This window comes from Panulirus ornatus, chromosome 5, assembly GCF_036320965.1.
Source record: "Panulirus ornatus isolate Po-2019 chromosome 5, ASM3632096v1, whole genome shotgun sequence".
Taxonomy (NCBI): domain Eukaryota; kingdom Metazoa; phylum Arthropoda; class Malacostraca; order Decapoda; family Palinuridae; genus Panulirus; species Panulirus ornatus.
In genome coordinates this window covers 13207109-13224980 of record NC_092228.1, presented here as the reverse complement: position 1 = coordinate 13224980, position 17872 = coordinate 13207109, and the positions used below count along the sequence as shown (strand labels likewise).

Sequence of the window (17872 nt, the reverse complement as noted above, 5' to 3'; positions counted from 1 at the left end):
CTCTGATTAATTTCTTTGTTTTTCTTATACCCTAAATTCTTTTCACCTGAGATGAACTTAACTGCGGCATGTTTTGCTCACGCCCCTCTTTCCTTAAAGAAGAAAATAAATCTTGATTCCTAATTGTTAAAGATCTAAGGCAGAGATGCCAATGGTCTGTAAATGATGGTTGTGTCTACCTGACTCATGCCATTTCATCACTGCACTATAATATCACAGACCTGGGCAGATGACTGCTTAGTTTTAAGGCCTTTTGAATGATCATCTGCCAGGTTCATATGATTGATGGTGGTCAGAGCATGCAAAGCCTCATTTATACATCTAATAAGGATAGGGAGGATGGTGTTTTAACCCCATTATCAAGTACTGTCTTCCTCAGACACTGTTAATTACGCTTTACTTTGGTAATGGTTTATTGTGCCACCCCTCTGTCTCTTCATGGCCATTTCCAAGAATTAGGCATACAGAAAATAGTAACAAAGTGAGTATATCTTTTCAAGCAGATTAAGAAATCACTCTCAACTTTGAATATACTTGTGGATGAGGCTGAAGTCATGAGAGAAGTAAGATAAATCTATAGATAATGATGGATTTAAGGGGCTATGCAACTGAACCCCCTTAGATATGGATGAATAACTAATCTTTCACCCTTTGCAATTTTAATAGCATCCTAATAAGCTGAGAAGTTTATAAACATTATCTGTGAGGTAACTTTGGGTAGGAAGCATGCATATAACCTGTAACATCACATATGTGATATCAGTGAGTGGTGCCTTCAGCTATTAAGTCATTCATTTAGATTATCTAGACTTTAGTGGTTTTGATGCCCTTTCTGGAGGCCACACCCAACTTTGCAAAGTCCGATGTCTGTGACTTACAATAAGAAATAGACAAGCTCCATATTTGGTTAGATTCATGCCTGACATAGTTTATCTTCAGGAAAGTGATAATGATAGGGTAGAGTGAAAGAAAACCTAATAAAGTGTTAAAGATTGAACACAGTGAAAGGAAGCTTAATGAGAATGTTAAAGATTTGTTAAAGATTGGATACAGTGAAAGGAAGCTTTATACCAAATGGAAAGTTTTTATTTATATAAATTTATTTATGTAAGTTCTTATTCATATCTGCATTGTTTCTCAGTATTTATATAAAAGAAGAGTTAATGTATGTTACATAAACTGTATATACGCTGTATTGGAAGTAATCTATGTAAGACATTGTGACAAAGATTTATATTTTAGACTTGTAGAAAGTCTTCCAAAATTTTTATCAATATATGAAATTGAACCCATGCTTTCAGCCCTTTTATTTCTCCATATACAAAGTGCACTTCAACTTGTTTTCTCACTTTCTGCTGTTGATAATGATGGCTGTTTTTCCAGGACAGCAGCAAGTTCCACTTTCTGAGGTGTTCAGCATGCAGAGAGAAAGCACCCATGTCACCATCAGTGTTGACATTGCAACAACATTGGAATGTGAGTTAATCAGAGGACATCCTCATGTATACATATATACTCACCTGTTTATAATGGGATGTTAGATATTAAAAAAAACTTTTGATTACTTGAAAGTTTGTGATGTGTTGCAGATAATGGAGAGAGCCCTTTTCATGCAATGAGTGATGAAGACCGCAGGTCAATGGCACGCAGGTTGGTACCATTGATTTATGTCTAGCATATCCAAAAGTTCTCCTGAATTGTTTCTTTGAAGTCTTATATGGGGATTTTCTATCTGCATTCCACATGACTGTAAGTACTTTATATCAGTTCCATGCTTTTTTCTTTTACAAACACAACTTTAAACTATACCAATGTTTTGAAGGATTTTTTTCTTAAAGCACATTTTGACACGTACTCACGCATAAACATGTTTAGTGTGAGACGTCATGAATCCAGTGAAATTTATATGAGTTAGAAAAGAAAGAAAATTCTGTCATCACGTGAAACAAACTGTGTATAGAAGGGCATAATTAGAATGATATCATCTCTGGGGATAGGGGTGAAAGTATTTTACCCTTGTCCAGTAGTATCACAATTATTAGTGAGACTTGGACTGAAAAATATTGCAGTTTTCAGTTTCACAAATTTTTGTTCAGTGGTTTTCATTTGCTGTACATACAGGGATAGTAACTAGCAAGTAACACACTGAATTCTGCTTTTAAAGTGTACTTATTTAGATATAGTTCAGTAATGCCCTTCTGAGAGCATTAGAACATAATACATTTTCATGATATCTTTTCATGCATGTTTGTCTCAACCAGATAGAAAAAATTATGCACCATTATAAGTGTATAAGCCTTTATCATTATGTTAGTAAATCAAGTATATAATGTGTTGGACTCAATGAATTGATTCACTCAGTGAAGGACAGTAGGTTGTTACCAGACCTTTGCCTACACAGGGTTATACTGTGAATGAAAATTGCATAGGGGAGGCTGTATCATGGTCAATGGAAAAGGAGTCAAAGGAGTCTGTTATTTTCCTGGCACTGATTGTAGTACTGCCTTAAAACTCCAGGAACATTGTTAAGGGGTTCCTGGAGTTATATGATTAATTAAGGATGACAGTGTTTAATGGTCAGACAAAATTACCACTTCGTAGATGAACTGGAATGTGGGAATCCTCAAGTAACCTTCAAACAAGTATAGAGATTTGGATTAGAAAAGAAAAAGCTAGAAATCCTCATTTTGAATCTTCAAATTATTAAATGTTGAATATAAAGATACTTAATAACATCCTTTCTTCAAGAATGAAGGACTGCTATCATATGTACCCACCAAGACCTTGCCAAAATATTCTCCATGACTAAACACAAAAAGCATCTGGGGATTGATATCAGTGGAATGAACATTGTTTATAAAGAAAACTTCAAAATGAAATTTATATTCTCTGTCCCTAGATTTAAGATTCCACATTAAGCTTATATAGTTTCACCATGGAATCCAAGAGCTGGGTAGCTTGCAGTTGTTGTCTTTGTGCTACTGTAGGCTCAAACTCCAACATTAGAGTAGAAATGATAAGATTATAGTTGGAGATCTGATGGTGCAAAGGAGAAACAACTTTGGACAATAAGATTTCAGGTCATGGGAGGAGCAAACAGGTAGTGTTCAACAGAAGGAGAGTTAGAATTAAGACTGCAGATGTTGCAGAAAGGGAAAGAGAAAGAACCAGTTCTGTTAGCTGAAACTATGGGAATGGCATGGATCCCAGTCATATGATGGTGGTCAAGTGGACCCTGGAATCTACTAAATCCTTCTTGACTAGTGGTATTGCTCTTAATTGATGATTGCACTGCAATGTTTTGAGATAATGAAAAGTAAGAAAAATAGAAAAATGAATAAAGATGGGAGTGAATTATGTGTTGTAAGTGTTGTGGAGGAGAAAAGGAGGGTGGGGGTTGGGATTGAATGCTAACAACCCACATGTGAATGAGGCAAGGAAAAAGGACACTGGTGTGGGCCTAAAAGGGAGTTTGTAACAAATGCCTCAGCGCTGGTTAACTGTACCACCACCATTATCCTTCCTGAAACCCAGGTGTTAGTACTTCCCTGGTCAGTGTTTGTCAGCCACCCATTGCTGCTACTACAGAATAGTGGCAGTACAAGTAGGTGCCACCTACTGCTGTTGCTATGATTACTGCTACTGAAGTAGAGCTGTGTGCCCACTATTATCCATTCACCCATCAAAATTCAACAGAATCCTAGAAAACCACAACTGTCTTATGCCATTCTTATGTAAGTTGATTCTTAACTTCATAGAGTCTGTCTTCTAGCCATAGACTATCAGAGCAATATGAGCTACATTACCAATGAGTTTTCATATGAAAGAAGCAAGAAACATCTGTAGATTTATGCACTTGCATGGATCCATCAGAGAACTATTCACAGCCATGATTTTGTGCTCAGAAAGTGAAAAAGAGACTGATGATCAGGAAAGGAGATTACTAAGTGAATTTGTGCCTTATGTTATTCATTAGTGTATGTTAAATGATAATTAGTTAGGGTCTGGCTACTATCAGTTCATTGTGAAGATTTATTCCAAGTGATATTGGTATAAATGTGGCTTGGAAGGCAGCCAAGATCCTCTAAGAATTCACCGCATTCAAAAATACTGAATATCATCTATTTGACTATACCTTCTTCCATGCAGATTTAGATGACTGAGGTTTACTGATGTGCAGCCATAACAACTTTACTTACTATTATTATTATTATTATATTATTATTTTTTTTTATTATTATACTTTGTCGCTGTCTCCCGCGTTTGCGAGGTAGCGCAAGGAAACAGACGAAAGAAATGGCCCAACCCACCCCCATACACATGTATATACATACGTCCACACACGCAAATATACATACCTACACAGCTTTCCATGGTTTACCCCAGACGCTTCACATGCCTTGATTCAATCCACTGACAGCACGTCAACCCCGGTATACCACATCACTCCAATTCACTCTATTCCTTGCCCTCCTTTCACCCTCCTGCATGTTCAGGCCCCGATCACACAAAATCTTTTTCACTCCATCTTTCCACCTCCAATTTGGTCTCCCTCTTCTCCTCGTTCCCTCCACCTCCGACACATATATCCTCTTGGTCAATCTTTCCTCACTCATTCTCTCCATGTGCCCAAACCACTTCAAAACACCCTCTTCTGCTCTCTCAACCACGCTCTTTTTATTTCCACACATCTCTCTTACCCTTACGTTACTCACTCGATCAAACCACCTCACACCACACATTGTCCTCAAACATCTCATTTCCAGCACATCCATCCTCCTGCGCACAACTCTATCCATAGCCCACGCCTCGCAACCATACAACATTGTTGGAACCACTACTCCTTCAAACATACCCATTTTTGTTTTCCGAGATAATGTTCTCGACTTCCACACATTCTTCAAGGCCCCCAGAATTTTCGCCCCCTCCCCCACCCTATGATCCACTTCCGCTTCCATGGTTCCATCCGCTGCCAGATCCACTCCCAGATATCTAAAACACTTCACTTCCTCCAGTTTTTCTCCATTCAAACTCACCTCCCAATTGACTTGACCCTCAACCCTACTGTACCTAATAACCTTGCTCTTATTCACATTTACTCTTAACTTTCTTCTTCCACACACTTTACCAAACTCAGTCACCAGCTTCTGCAGTTTCTCACATGAATCAGCCACCAGCGCTGTATCATCAGCGAACAACAACTGACTCACTTCCCAAGCTCTCTCATCCCCAACAGACTTCATACTTGCCCCTCTTTCCAAAACTCTTGCATTTACCTCCCTAACAACCCCATCCATAAACAAATTAAACAACCATGGAGACATCACACACCCCTGCCGCAAACCTACATTCACTGAAAACCAATCACTTTCCTCTCTTCCTACACGTACACATGCCTTACATCCTCGATAAAAACTTTTCACTGCTTCTAACAACTTTCCTCCCACACCATATATTCTTAATACCTTCCACAGAGCATCTCTATCAACTCTATCATATGCCTTCTCCAGATCCATAAATGCTACATACAAATCCATTTGCTTTTCTAAGTATTTCTCACATACATTATTATATTATTATATTATTATATTATTTTTATTTATTTTGCTTTGTCTCTGTCTCCCGCGTTTGCGAGGTAGCACAAGGAAACACGAAAGAAATGGCCCAACCCACCCCCATACACATGTATATACATACACGTCCACACACGCAAATATACATACCTAATACATACCTATACATCTCAATGTACACATATATATACACACGCAGACACAAACATATAAACCCATGCACACAATTCACACTGTCTGCCTTTATTCATTCCCATCACCACCTCGCCACACATGGAATACCATCCCCCTCCCCCCTCATGTGTGCGAGGTAGCGCTAGGAAAAGACAACAAAGGCCCCATTCGTTCACACTCAGTCTCTAGCTCTCATGCAATAATGCCCGAAACCACAGCCCCCTTTCCACATCCTGGCCCCACAAAACTTTCCATGATTTACCCCAGACGCTTCACATGCCCTGATTCAATCCACTGACAGCACGTCAACCCCGGTATACCACATCAATCCAATTCACTCTATTCCTTGCCCGCCTTTCACCCTCTTGCATGTTCAGGCCCTGATCACTCAAAATCTTTTTCACTCCATCTTTCCACCTCCAATTTGGTCTCCCACTTCTCCTCGTTCCCTCCACCTCCGACACATATATCCTCTTGGTCAATCTTTCCTCACTCATTCTCTCCATGTGCCCAAACCATTTCAAAACACCCTCTTCTGCTCTCTCAACCACGCTCTTTTTATTTCCACACATCTCTCTTACCCTTACATTACTTACTCGATCAAACCACCTCACACCACACATTGTCCTCAAACATCTCATTTCCAGCACATCCACCCTCCTGCACACAACTCTATCCATAGCCCACGCCTCGCAACCATACAACATTGTTGGAACCACTATTCCTTCAAACATACCCATTTTTGCTTTCCGAGATAATGTTCTTGACTTCCACACATTCTTCAACGCTCCCAGGATTTTCGCCCCCTCCCCCACCCTATGATTCACTCGCGCTTCCATGGTTCCATCCGCTTCCAGATCCACTCCCAGATATCTAAAACACTTTACTTCCTCCAGTTTTTCTCCATTCAAACTTACCTCCCAATTGACTTGACCCTCAACCCTACTGTACCTAATAACCTTGCTCTTATTCACATTTACTCTTAACTTTCTTCTTTCACACACTTTACCAAACTCAGTCACCAGCTTCTGCAGTTTCTCACATGAATCAGCCACCAGTGCTGTATCATCAGCAAACAACAACTGACTCACTTCCCAAGCCCTCTCATCCCCAACAGACTTCATACTTGCCCCTCTTTCCAAAACTCTTGCATTCACCTCCCTAACAACCCCATCCATAAACAAATTAAACAACCATGGAGACATCACACACCCCTGCCGCAAACCTACATTCACTGAGAACCAATCACTCTCCTCTCTTCCTACACGTACACATGCCTTACATCCTCGATAAAAACTTTTCACTGCTTCTAACAACTTTTCCTCCCACACCATATATTCTTAATACCTTCCACAGAGCATCTCTATCAACTCTATCATATGCCTTCTCCAGATCCATAAATGCTACATACAAATCCATTTGCTTTTCTAAGTATTTCTCACATACATTCTTCAAAGCAAACACCTGATCCACACATCCTCTACCACTTCTGAAACCACACTGCTCTTCCCCAATCTGATGCTCTGTACATGCCTTCACCCTCTCAATCAATACCCTCCCATATAATTTACCAGGAATACTCAACAAACTTATACCTCTGTAATTTGAGCACTCTTATCCCCTTTGCCTTTGTACAATGGCACTATGCAAGCATTCCGCCAATCCTCAGGCACCTCACCATGAATCATACATACATTAAATAACCTTATCAACCAGTCAACAATACAGTCACCCCCTTTTTTAATAAATTCCACTGCAATACCATCCAAACCTGCTGCCTTGCCGGCTTTCATCTTCTGCAAAGCTTTTACTACCTCTTCTCTGTTTACCAAATCATTATCCCTAACCCTCTCACTTTGCACACCACCTCGACCAAAACACCCTATATCTGCCACTCTATCATCAAACACATTCAACAAACCTTCAAAATTATTATTTTATTTTATTTATTATACTTTGTCGCTGTCTCCCGCGTTTGCGAGGTAGCGCAAGGAAACAGACGAAAGAAATGGCCCAACCCCCCACATACACATGTATATACATACGTCCACACACGCAAATATACATACCTACACAGCTTTCCATGGCTTACCCCAGACGCTTCACATGCCTTGATTCAATCCACTGACAGCACGTCAACCCCGGTATTCCACATCGCTCCAATTCACTCTATTCCTTGCCCTCCTTTCACCCTCCTGCATGTTCAGGCCCCGATCACACAAAATCTTTTTCATTCCATCTTTCCACCTCCAATTTGGTCTCCCTCTTCTCCTTGTTCCCTCCACCTCCGACACATATATCCTCTTGGTCAATCTTTCCTCACTCATCCTCTCCATGTGCCCAAACCACTTCAAAACACCCTCTTCTGTTCTCTCAACCACGCTCTTTTTATTTCCACACATCTCTCTTACCCTTACGTTACTCACTCGATCAAACCACCTCACACCACACATTGTCCTCAAACATCTCATTTCCAGCACATCCATCCTCCTGCGCACAACTCTATCCATAGCCCACGCCTCGCAACCATACAACATTGTTGGAACCACTATTCCTTCAAACATACCCATTTTTGCTTTCCGAGATAATGTTCTCGACTTCCACACATTCTTCAAGGCCCCCAGAATTTTCGCCCCCTCCCCCACCCTATGATCCACTTCCGCTTCCATGGTTCCATCCGCTGCCAGATCCACTCCCAGATATCTAAAACACTTTACTTCCTCCAGTTTTTCTCCATTCAAACTCACCTCCCAATTGACTTGACCCTCAACCCTACTGTACCTAATAACCTTGCTCTTATTCACATTTACTCTTAACTTTCTTCTTCCACACACTTTACCAAACTCAGTCACCAGCTTCTGCAGTTTCTCACATGAATCAGCCACCAGCGCTGTATCATCAGCGAACAACAACTGACTCACTTCCCAAGCTCTCTCATCCCCAACAGACTTCATACTTTCCCCTCTTTCCAAAACTCTTGCATTTACCTCCCTAACAACCCCATCCATAAACAAATTAAACAACCATGGAGACATCACACACCCCTGCCGCAAACCTACATTCACTGAGAACCAATCACTTTCCTCTCTTCCTACACGTACACATGCCTTACATCCTCGATAAAAACTTTTCACTGCTTCTAACAACTTTCCTCCCACACCATATATTCTTAATACCTTCCACAGAGCATCACTATCAACTCTATCATATGCCTTCTCCAGATCCATAAATGCTACATACAAATCCATTTGCTTTTCTAAGTATTTCTCACATACATTCTTCAAAGCGAACACCTGATCCACACATCCTCTACCACTTCTGAAACCACACTGCTCTTCCCCAATCTGATGCTCTGTACATGCCTTCACCCTCTCAATCAATACCCTCCCATATAATTTACCAGGAATACTCAACAAACTTATACCTCTGTAATTTGAGCACTCACTCTTATCCCCTTTGCCTTTGTACAATGGCACTATGCACGCATTCCGCCAATCCTCAGGCACCTCACCATGAGTCATACATACATTAAATAACCTTACCAACCAGTCAACAATACAGTCACCCCCTTTTTTAATAAATTCCACTGCAATACCATCCAAACCTGCTGCCTTGCCGGCTTTCATCTTCCGCAAAGCTTTCACTACCTCTTCTCTGTTTACCAAATCATTTTCCCTAACCCTCTCACTTTGCACACCACCTCGACCAAGACACCCTATATCTGCCACTCTATCATCAAGCACATTCAACAAACCTTCAAAATACTCACTCCATCTCCTTCTCACATCACCACTACTTGTTATCACCTCCCCATTTGCGCCCTTCACTGAAGTTCCCATTTGCTCCCTTGTCTTACGCACTTTATTTACCTCCTTCCAGAACATCTTTTTATTCTCCCTAAAATTTAATGATACTCTCTCACCCCAACTCTCATTTGCCCTTTTTTTCACCTCTTGCACCTTTCTCTTGACCTCCTGTCTCTTTCTTTTATACATCTCCCACTCAATTGCATTTTTTCCCTGCAAAAATCGTCCAAATGCCTCTCTCTTCTCTTTCACTAATACTCTTACTTCTTCATCCCACCACTCACTACCCTTTCTAATCAACCCACCTCCCACTCTTCTCATGCCACAAGCATCTTTTGCGCAATCCCTCACTGATTCCCTAAATACATCCCATTCCTCCCCCACTCCCCTTACTTCCATTGTTCTCACCTTTTTCCATTCTGTACTCAGTCTCTCCTGGTACTTCCTCACACAGGTCTCCTTCTCAAGCTCACTTACTCTCACCACCCTCTTCACCCCAACATTCACTCTTCTTTTCTGAAAACCCATACAAATCTTCACCTTAGCCTCCACAAGATAATGATCAGACATCCCTCCAGTTGCACCTCTCAGCACATTAACATCCAAAAGTCTCTCTTTCGCACGCCTGTCAATTAACACGTAATCCAATAACGCTCTCTGGCCATCTCTCCTACTTACGTAAGTATACTTATGTATATCTCGCACTCAAAATTATTATTATTATTATTATTATTATTATTATTATTTTCTTTCTTTTAAACTATTCGCCATTTCCCGCGTTAGCGAGGTAGCGTTAAGAACAGAGGACTGGGCCATTTTTGGAACATCCTCACCTGGCCCCCTCTGCTCCTTCTTTTGGAAAATTAAAAAAAAAACGAGAGGGGAGGATTTCCAGCCCCCCGCTCCCTCCCCTTTTAGTCGCCTTCTACGACACGCAGGGAATACGTGGGAAGTATTCTTAATCCCCTATCCCCAGGGATAAATTATTATTATTATTATTATTATTATTATAATTATTATGTATATGTGCGTGTGTGGACGTGTATGTATATACATGTGTATGTGGGTGGGTTGGGCCATTCTTTCGTCTGTTTCCTTGTGCTGCCTCGCTAACGCGGGAGACAGCGACAAAGTATAATAAATGAATGAATAAATAAATTATTATTAATATTATTATTATTATTATTATTATTATACTTTGTCGCTGTTTCCCGCATTAGCGAGGTAGCTCAAGGAAACAGACAAAAGAATGGCCCATCCCACCCACATACACATGTATATACATAAACACCCACACATGCACATATACATACCTATACTTCTCAATGTATAAATACATGTACATACACAGACATATACATATATACATATATACACATGCCCTTCAGTGAAGGGCGTAAATGGGGAGGTGATAACAAGTAGTGGTGATGTGAGAAGGAGATGGAATGAGTATTTTGAAGGTTTGTTGAATGTGTCTGATGACAGAGTGGCAGATATAGGGTGTTTTGGTCGAGGTGGTGTGCAAAGTGAGAGGGTTAGGGAAAATGATTTGGTAAACAGAGAAGAGGTAGTAAAAGCTTTGCGAAAGATGAAAGCCGGCAAGGCAGCAGGTTTGGATGGTATTGCAGTGGAATTTATTAAAAAAGGGGGTGACTGTATTGTTGACTGGTTGGTAAGGTTATTTAATGTATGTATGACTCATGGTGAGGTGCCTGAGGATTGGCGGAATGCGTGCATAGTGCCATTGTACAAAGGCAAAGGGGATAAGAGTGAGTGTTCAAATTACAGAGGTATAAGTTTGTTGAGTATTCCTGGTAAATTATATGGGAGGGTATTGATTGAGAGGGTGAAGGCATGTACAGAGCATCAGATTGGGGAAGAGCAGTGCGGTTTCAGAAGTGGTAGAGGATGTGTGGATCAGGTGTTTGCTTTGAAGAATGTATGTGAGAAATACTTAGAAAAGCAAATGGATTTGTATGTAGCATTTATGGATCTGGAGAAGGCATATGATAGAGTTGATAGAGATGCTCTGTGGAAGGTATTAAGAATATATGGTGTGGGAGGCAAGTTGTTAGAAGCAGTGAAAAGTTTTTATCGAGGATGTAAGGCATGTGTACGTGTAGGAAGAGAGGAAAGTGATTGGTTCTCAGTGAATGTAGGTTTGCGGCAGGGGTGTGTGATGTCTCCATGGTTGTTTAATTTGTTTATGGATGGGGTTGTTAGGGAGGTAAATGCAAGAGTCCTGGAAAGAGGGGCAAGTATGAAGTCTGTTGGGGATGAGAGAGCTTGGGAAGTGAGTCAGTTGTTGTTCGCTGATGATACAGCGCTGGTGGCTGATTCATGTGAGAAACTGCAGAAGCTGGTGACTGAGTTTGGTAAAGTGTGTGGAAGAAGAAAGTTAAGAGTAAATGTGAATAAGAGCAAGGTTATTAGGTACAGTAGGGTTGAGGGTCAAGTCAATTGGGAGGTGAGTTTGAATGGAGAAAAACTGGAGGAAGTGAAGTGTTTTAGATATCTGGGAGTGGATCTGGCAGCGGATGGAACCATGGAAGCGGAAGTGGATCATAGGGTGGGGGAGGGGGCGAAAATTTTGGGAGCCTTGAAAAATGTGTGGAAGTCGAGAACATTATCTCGGAAAGCAAAAATGGGTATGTTTGAAGGAATAGTGGTTCCAACAATGTTGTATGGTTGCGAGGCGTGGGCTATGGATAGAGTTGTGCGCAGGAGGATGGATGTGCTGGAAATGAGATGTTTGAGGACAATGTGTGGTGTGAGGTGGTTTGATCGAGTAAGTAACGTAAGGGTAAGAGAGATGTGTGGAAATAAAAAGAGCGTGGTTGAGAGAGCAGAAGAGGGTGTTTTGAAGTGGTTTGGGCACATGGAGAGAATGAGTGAGGAAAGATTGACCAAGAGGATATATGTGTCGGAGGTGGAGGGAACGAGGAGAAGAGGGAGACCAAATTGGAGGTGGAAAGATGGAGTGAAAAAGATTTTGTGTGATCGGGGCCTGAACATGCAGGAGGGTGAAAGGAGGGCAAGGAATAGAGTGAATTGGAGCGATGTGGTATACAGGGGTTGACGTGCTGTCAGTGGATTGAATCAAGGCATGTGAAGCGTCTGGGGTAAACCATGGAAAGCTGTGTAGGTATGTATATTTGCGTGTGTGGACGTGTGTATGTACATGTGTATGGGGGGGGGGGGTTGGGCCATTTCTTTCGTCTGTTTCCTTGCGCTACCTCGCAAACGCGGGAGACAGCGACAAAGTATAAAAAAAAAAAAAAAAAAAAAAACATATTTATACATGCTGTCTTCATCCATTCCGCCGCCACCCTGCCACACATGAAAAAACACCCTCCTCCCCCCACATGCGCACGGGGTAGCACTAGGAAAGGGCAACAAAGGCCACATTCGTCCACAGTCAGACTCTAGCTGTCATGTGTAATGCACCAAAACCACAGCTCCCTTTCCACATCCAGGCCCCACCAAACTCTCCATGGTTTACACCAGACGCTTCACATGTCCTGGTTCAATCCATTAACAGCACGTTGACCCTGGTGTACCATATCGTTCCAGTTCACTCTATTCCTTGCACGCCTTTCACCCTCCTGTATGTTCAGGCCCCGATCGCTCAAAATCTTTATCACTCCATCCTTCCACCTCCAACTTGGTCTCCCACTTTTCCTTGTTTCCTCCACCTCTGACTCATATATCCTCTTTGTCAGTCTTTCCTCACTCTTTCTCTCCATGTGACCAGATCACTTCAATACACCCTCTTCTTCTCTATCATCCACACTCTTTTTATTACCACACATCTCTCTCACCCTTTCAATACTTACTCGATCAAACCACCTCACACCACATATTGTCCTCAAACATCTCATTTCCAACACATTCCAACACATCCTTTACTTGTATAAATCTTTAAGATGTACATGTGATTTGAAAAATCTTCTTTTGACCTCTGCATAGTCTTTACTAAATAAACAAACAGTAATAACTTATTTTGGAATAATGAATTTAAGCTTCATCCCATAAGTCCATTTGCAATGATTTTCTATGAAAATCTTTAAGGTTTAAACAATCCAAGATAAGGCACAGTTCAGATGACATTTTCAGATGCCTTTTTGAGGTGCAAGCAATAGCTCGTTTTGCATAGAGTTAACTGGTGTATATGAAAGAGTATGCAAGTGCTAATGATTGAAGATTTATATTCTCAGGCTCAGAGTGAAACCACCACCTGGAAAATAAACAAACAGTAATAACTTATTTAGGAATAATGAATTTAGGCTTCATCCCATAAATCCATCTGCAATAATTATGTGAAAATCTTTGAAATTTAAACTAATTCAAGATAAGGTACAGTTCAGATGACATTCTCAGATGCCTTTTTGAGGTGCAAGCAATAGCTGGTTTTGCATAAAGTTAACTGGTGTATGTGAAAGAGTTTGCAAGTGATAATGATTGAAGATTTATATTCCCAGGCTCAGAATGAAGCCACCACCTGTAAAATCCAACAGCCAACCACCCAGCCTCAATTACTTCCTCTCAGATCAAGATAATGGTAAGTGCACATTTATGTTTCCCTCTTTTTGTGAAGATGAGTTTTCATTGTCATCAAGGCCAAAGAACTGGACAGACATGCAAGCAATGCAAGTTTGTCATACTGCATACTAGTCTTCATGCTTAAACTACTTCTTAGCCCTTAAACAGCTGCTGAGAACAAAGGATTTACTTAGAAAATGGAAACCAACAAAAAAAAACTGAGAGTCCTGTTTACGTGTCAAAATTCTTTTTTTCTGAATAATTTGTGCTCTTACATCTGGGATGGCTGTAGCTCTGCATCCTTACTTGACAAACTTGAGTTGAAAGCAGTTCCACTTATAAATTTCCAAGACTAATTTCAAAACTTGACTCGGCCCGTTCAACAGTGTTGGTTCACTTTCCCTCTTTGGTTTTTGCTCCCAAGAGCTGGCTGCTTTTGAGCCCCCACAACTAGCTAGACCATGCACGCAGTACTTGGCAAGCTGCTGTATTGTATGATTACTGTGTGGCTGATGGCAACTCAAGGATGATCTGTTTTGATAACTGTTTCTTTCCGTACACCTCAAATCTTTGGAATTCTCTACTGTCTCATGTCTGTCCCAATAACTATGACCTGGCACATTTTAAAAGACAGTTTTTTCATTTCTTCCAAAAATTTTAAATAGTTTCCCCTTGTATCTTTTTTTTACATTTTCATTAACTGCTCTATATTTCAGTTAAGGTCCAGCTATGATGTGGACTTTTGTCCTTGACAGAAGCCTCCGACATGGGGGAAAAGAAAGAGTGCTCCTAGAGTACTTCAGTCAGCAACAATTGATGTACTCACTTTCCCCACCTCTGTTTGAATAATCAGTCAACTTTCTTCATCATTAGCAGGCTATTGAGGTCTTTTCCATTGCTTGTGGACTGTACAAAAAAATTCCACTCCAGTATTCCTACAGTAATTATAGGTGCACAGAAGTCAACCTGTAGACTTTGCATATATGGTGACTTCATTGAAAATATGTAGAATTTGGATGTATCATATCATATATCATATCAATTTGTGAGGATACTGAAGAAGCCTAACATGAGAAATGCAAAGAAATAAGTGACCAAGGGTAATTTTTGTGGGATTACATAAGGACAAAAGCTTTTATAGGAAGTGTTTCTTCTTACCTTACTTGTGGAGGAAATTATGTAGGAAGTGCACCTACATTTCTCTTTATATAATTACGGGGTATTGTAAAACATAGGTAACAGTTTAAGTAAGGAGCTATAATATTTCCAAAGAAAAACACTCTCAGTATCTTACCAACATGTACCAACCATTCAGTCTCCTTGCACTTATGCGTACTGGTAGTGTGAAAGGGACAATTTAATATTTCTTATTATTGTAATATATTTATTTGTATTTGTTATACTTAATCGCTGTCTCCCACATTTGCGAGGTAGCGCAAGGAAACAGACAAGGAATGGCCTAACCCACCCACATGCACATGTATATACATAAATGCCTACACACGCATATTTACATACATACATTTCAGCGTATACTTACATATACATACACAGACATACACATATATACACATGTACATATCCATACTTGCTGCCCTCATCCATTCCTGTCGCCACCCCACCACACACGAGATAGCATCCCCCCCTCCAGCAAGGCAGTGACAGGAACAGACAAAAAGGGCCACATTCATTCACACTTAGTCTCTATCTGTCATGTGTAATGCACCGAAACCACAGCTCCCTTTCTACCTCCCAATTAACTTGTCCCTCAACCCTACTGAACCTAATAATGTTGCTTTCATTCACATTTACTCTCAACTTCTTCACATTTACTCTCATCTTTCTTTTTTCACCCACTTTACCAAACTCAGTCACCAACCTCTGCAGTTTCTTACCCGAATCATCCACCAGCACTGTATCATCAGCGAACAACAACTTACTTGCTTCCCAAGCCCTCTCATCCTTAACTGACTACATACTTGCCCCTCTCTCCAAAACTCTTGCATTCACCTCTCTAACAACCCCATCCATAAACAAATTAAACAATCATGGAGACATCACTCCCTCCTGCCACAAACCGACATTCACTGGGAACCAATCATTTTCCTCCCTTCTTACTTGTGCACATGCCTTACATCCATGGTAAAAACTTTTCACTGCTTCTAGCAACTTACCTCCTACACCATATACTCTTATTATATTCTTGTTATAGCCTTAAGTTCCTTCCTTCTCAGGGAAAATTTTGGCCATGAGTGTCCATCTTGCTTCAGATAATTGACTCACACCAAGTTGGCCTGCTTTTTGCCCCACCTAAGGGTATGAAGCATGCTTGTGCCAAAAAACCTATGTAAAGTTGTAAAATTCTGTTTTCCCAGATGGTATTCATACTAGACCCTTTTTTATAACAGGAAAATCTGGACAGCAGATTACTTGATACTTAGAGATTTCAGCTCCTTTTTATGATAGGAAAATATGAGGACTGCAGATTACTTGATACTTAGAGATCTGCAGGAAAATCTGAGGACTGCAGATTACATGATACTTAGAGATCTGCAGGAAGCAGATTTTCAGGATGTGAAGACTGGTGCACACCAGATAGCCTGTCAGCTGGGAGTTCCCTGGAGTATGTGAAGATTGTTAACCTCATACAAAATGGTTACTACAAGCCCCACTTAAGGATTTGAAAACAGAGACTGTACTAAAAATTAATCTGTATCTAGATCCAATCCAGATCTAGGTAAAGCAATTATCTAATCATACTAGAAGGTCAGCTCAGTGCCAAGACAAAATATGTAGATAATTGAAAATGAGAAATTCCATTATAATGGATCTTATCATTCCAGTAAATTAATTAATTTCCTGATATATAGGTTAGGGTATATCAAAATTTTGTGAACAAGCTACAGTTATGCAGGGAATGAATGCACTGCCATGGATGTTTTTTTGTAAATTGTAGTTTTGTTTTTCTCCATTTTCAGAGGAGGAGGAAGAGGAAGAGGATGAGGCCCAAACAGAAGATTTTACAAGATACACCTTCACCAGACTTTCTTGCAAGTTTTGATGTGCTTGCAACAATGTATCATGATAGAATTTCACCTGTAGAGCCTCTGTAACAGGCACTGGAATGGGTGTCAGAATAGGGCAGACTTTTCGCTTCATGTCATTTAAAAAGATATATCTTCTGTATTCTTTTCTTTATCCATGAGAGGTTTTTTAGGAAGAACAAGTTTACTGTAGCACCTTCAGGTACTCATGTCTTTCTAGTGAGGAAACATTGGCTTCCCCACATGTCACTCTCCTCCCAACCAGGTAGCAGCAGCTAGCTTATTTCATACCTGTGATCCACCAGTCAAAGATTGTCACAAAAATGATGTAATCATCTCTCTCATCCTGGGCTCCCAACATCAGAGAACTCTCTTTGATTGCACACTAACAACATATCTTACACTGGACTGGCTTTTTTCCATTTCATGAATTACTCTCCTTCCCCCCCCCCTCCCTTTTTTTTTTTAGTATCATTTAGTATATTAAGGATAGGTCAGTATTTTGTTTTTTTCCTGGTGCTACCTTGCTGAAATGGGGGGTAGTGATGCTGTTTCCTGTAGGGTGGAGTAGCGCTGGGAATGGATGAAGGCAAGCAAGTATGAATATATACATGTGTATATATGTATATGTCTTTGTATGTATATGTGTAAATGTTGATACATATATGTATATATGTGTGTATAGATGTATATATATATCCCTGGGGATAGGGGATTAAGAGTACTTCCCACG

The 17872-nt window shown here is 40.5% G+C and overlaps 1 protein-coding gene across 6 annotated transcripts in view; it reads left to right on the top strand.

The window, feature by feature from the left end:
- Window positions 1–17277, top strand: part of LOC139748579 (uncharacterized) — an 84249-nt gene extending 66972 nt beyond the window's left edge. For all 6 annotated transcript variants that reach the window (XM_071661622.1, XM_071661624.1, XM_071661625.1 and 3 more), the window contains 4 exons: window positions 1384–1476; window positions 1590–1650; window positions 14035–14114; window positions 17074–17277. In XM_071661622.1, coding sequence (XP_071517723.1) covers window positions 1384–1476; window positions 1590–1650; window positions 14035–14114; window positions 17074–17156 — 317 coding nt within the window. In that variant the 3' untranslated portion in view covers window positions 17157–17277. The remainder of the gene's footprint in view (window positions 1–1383; window positions 1477–1589; window positions 1651–14034; window positions 14115–17073) is intronic.
- The last annotated feature ends 595 nt before the right edge of the window (window positions 17278–17872 follow it).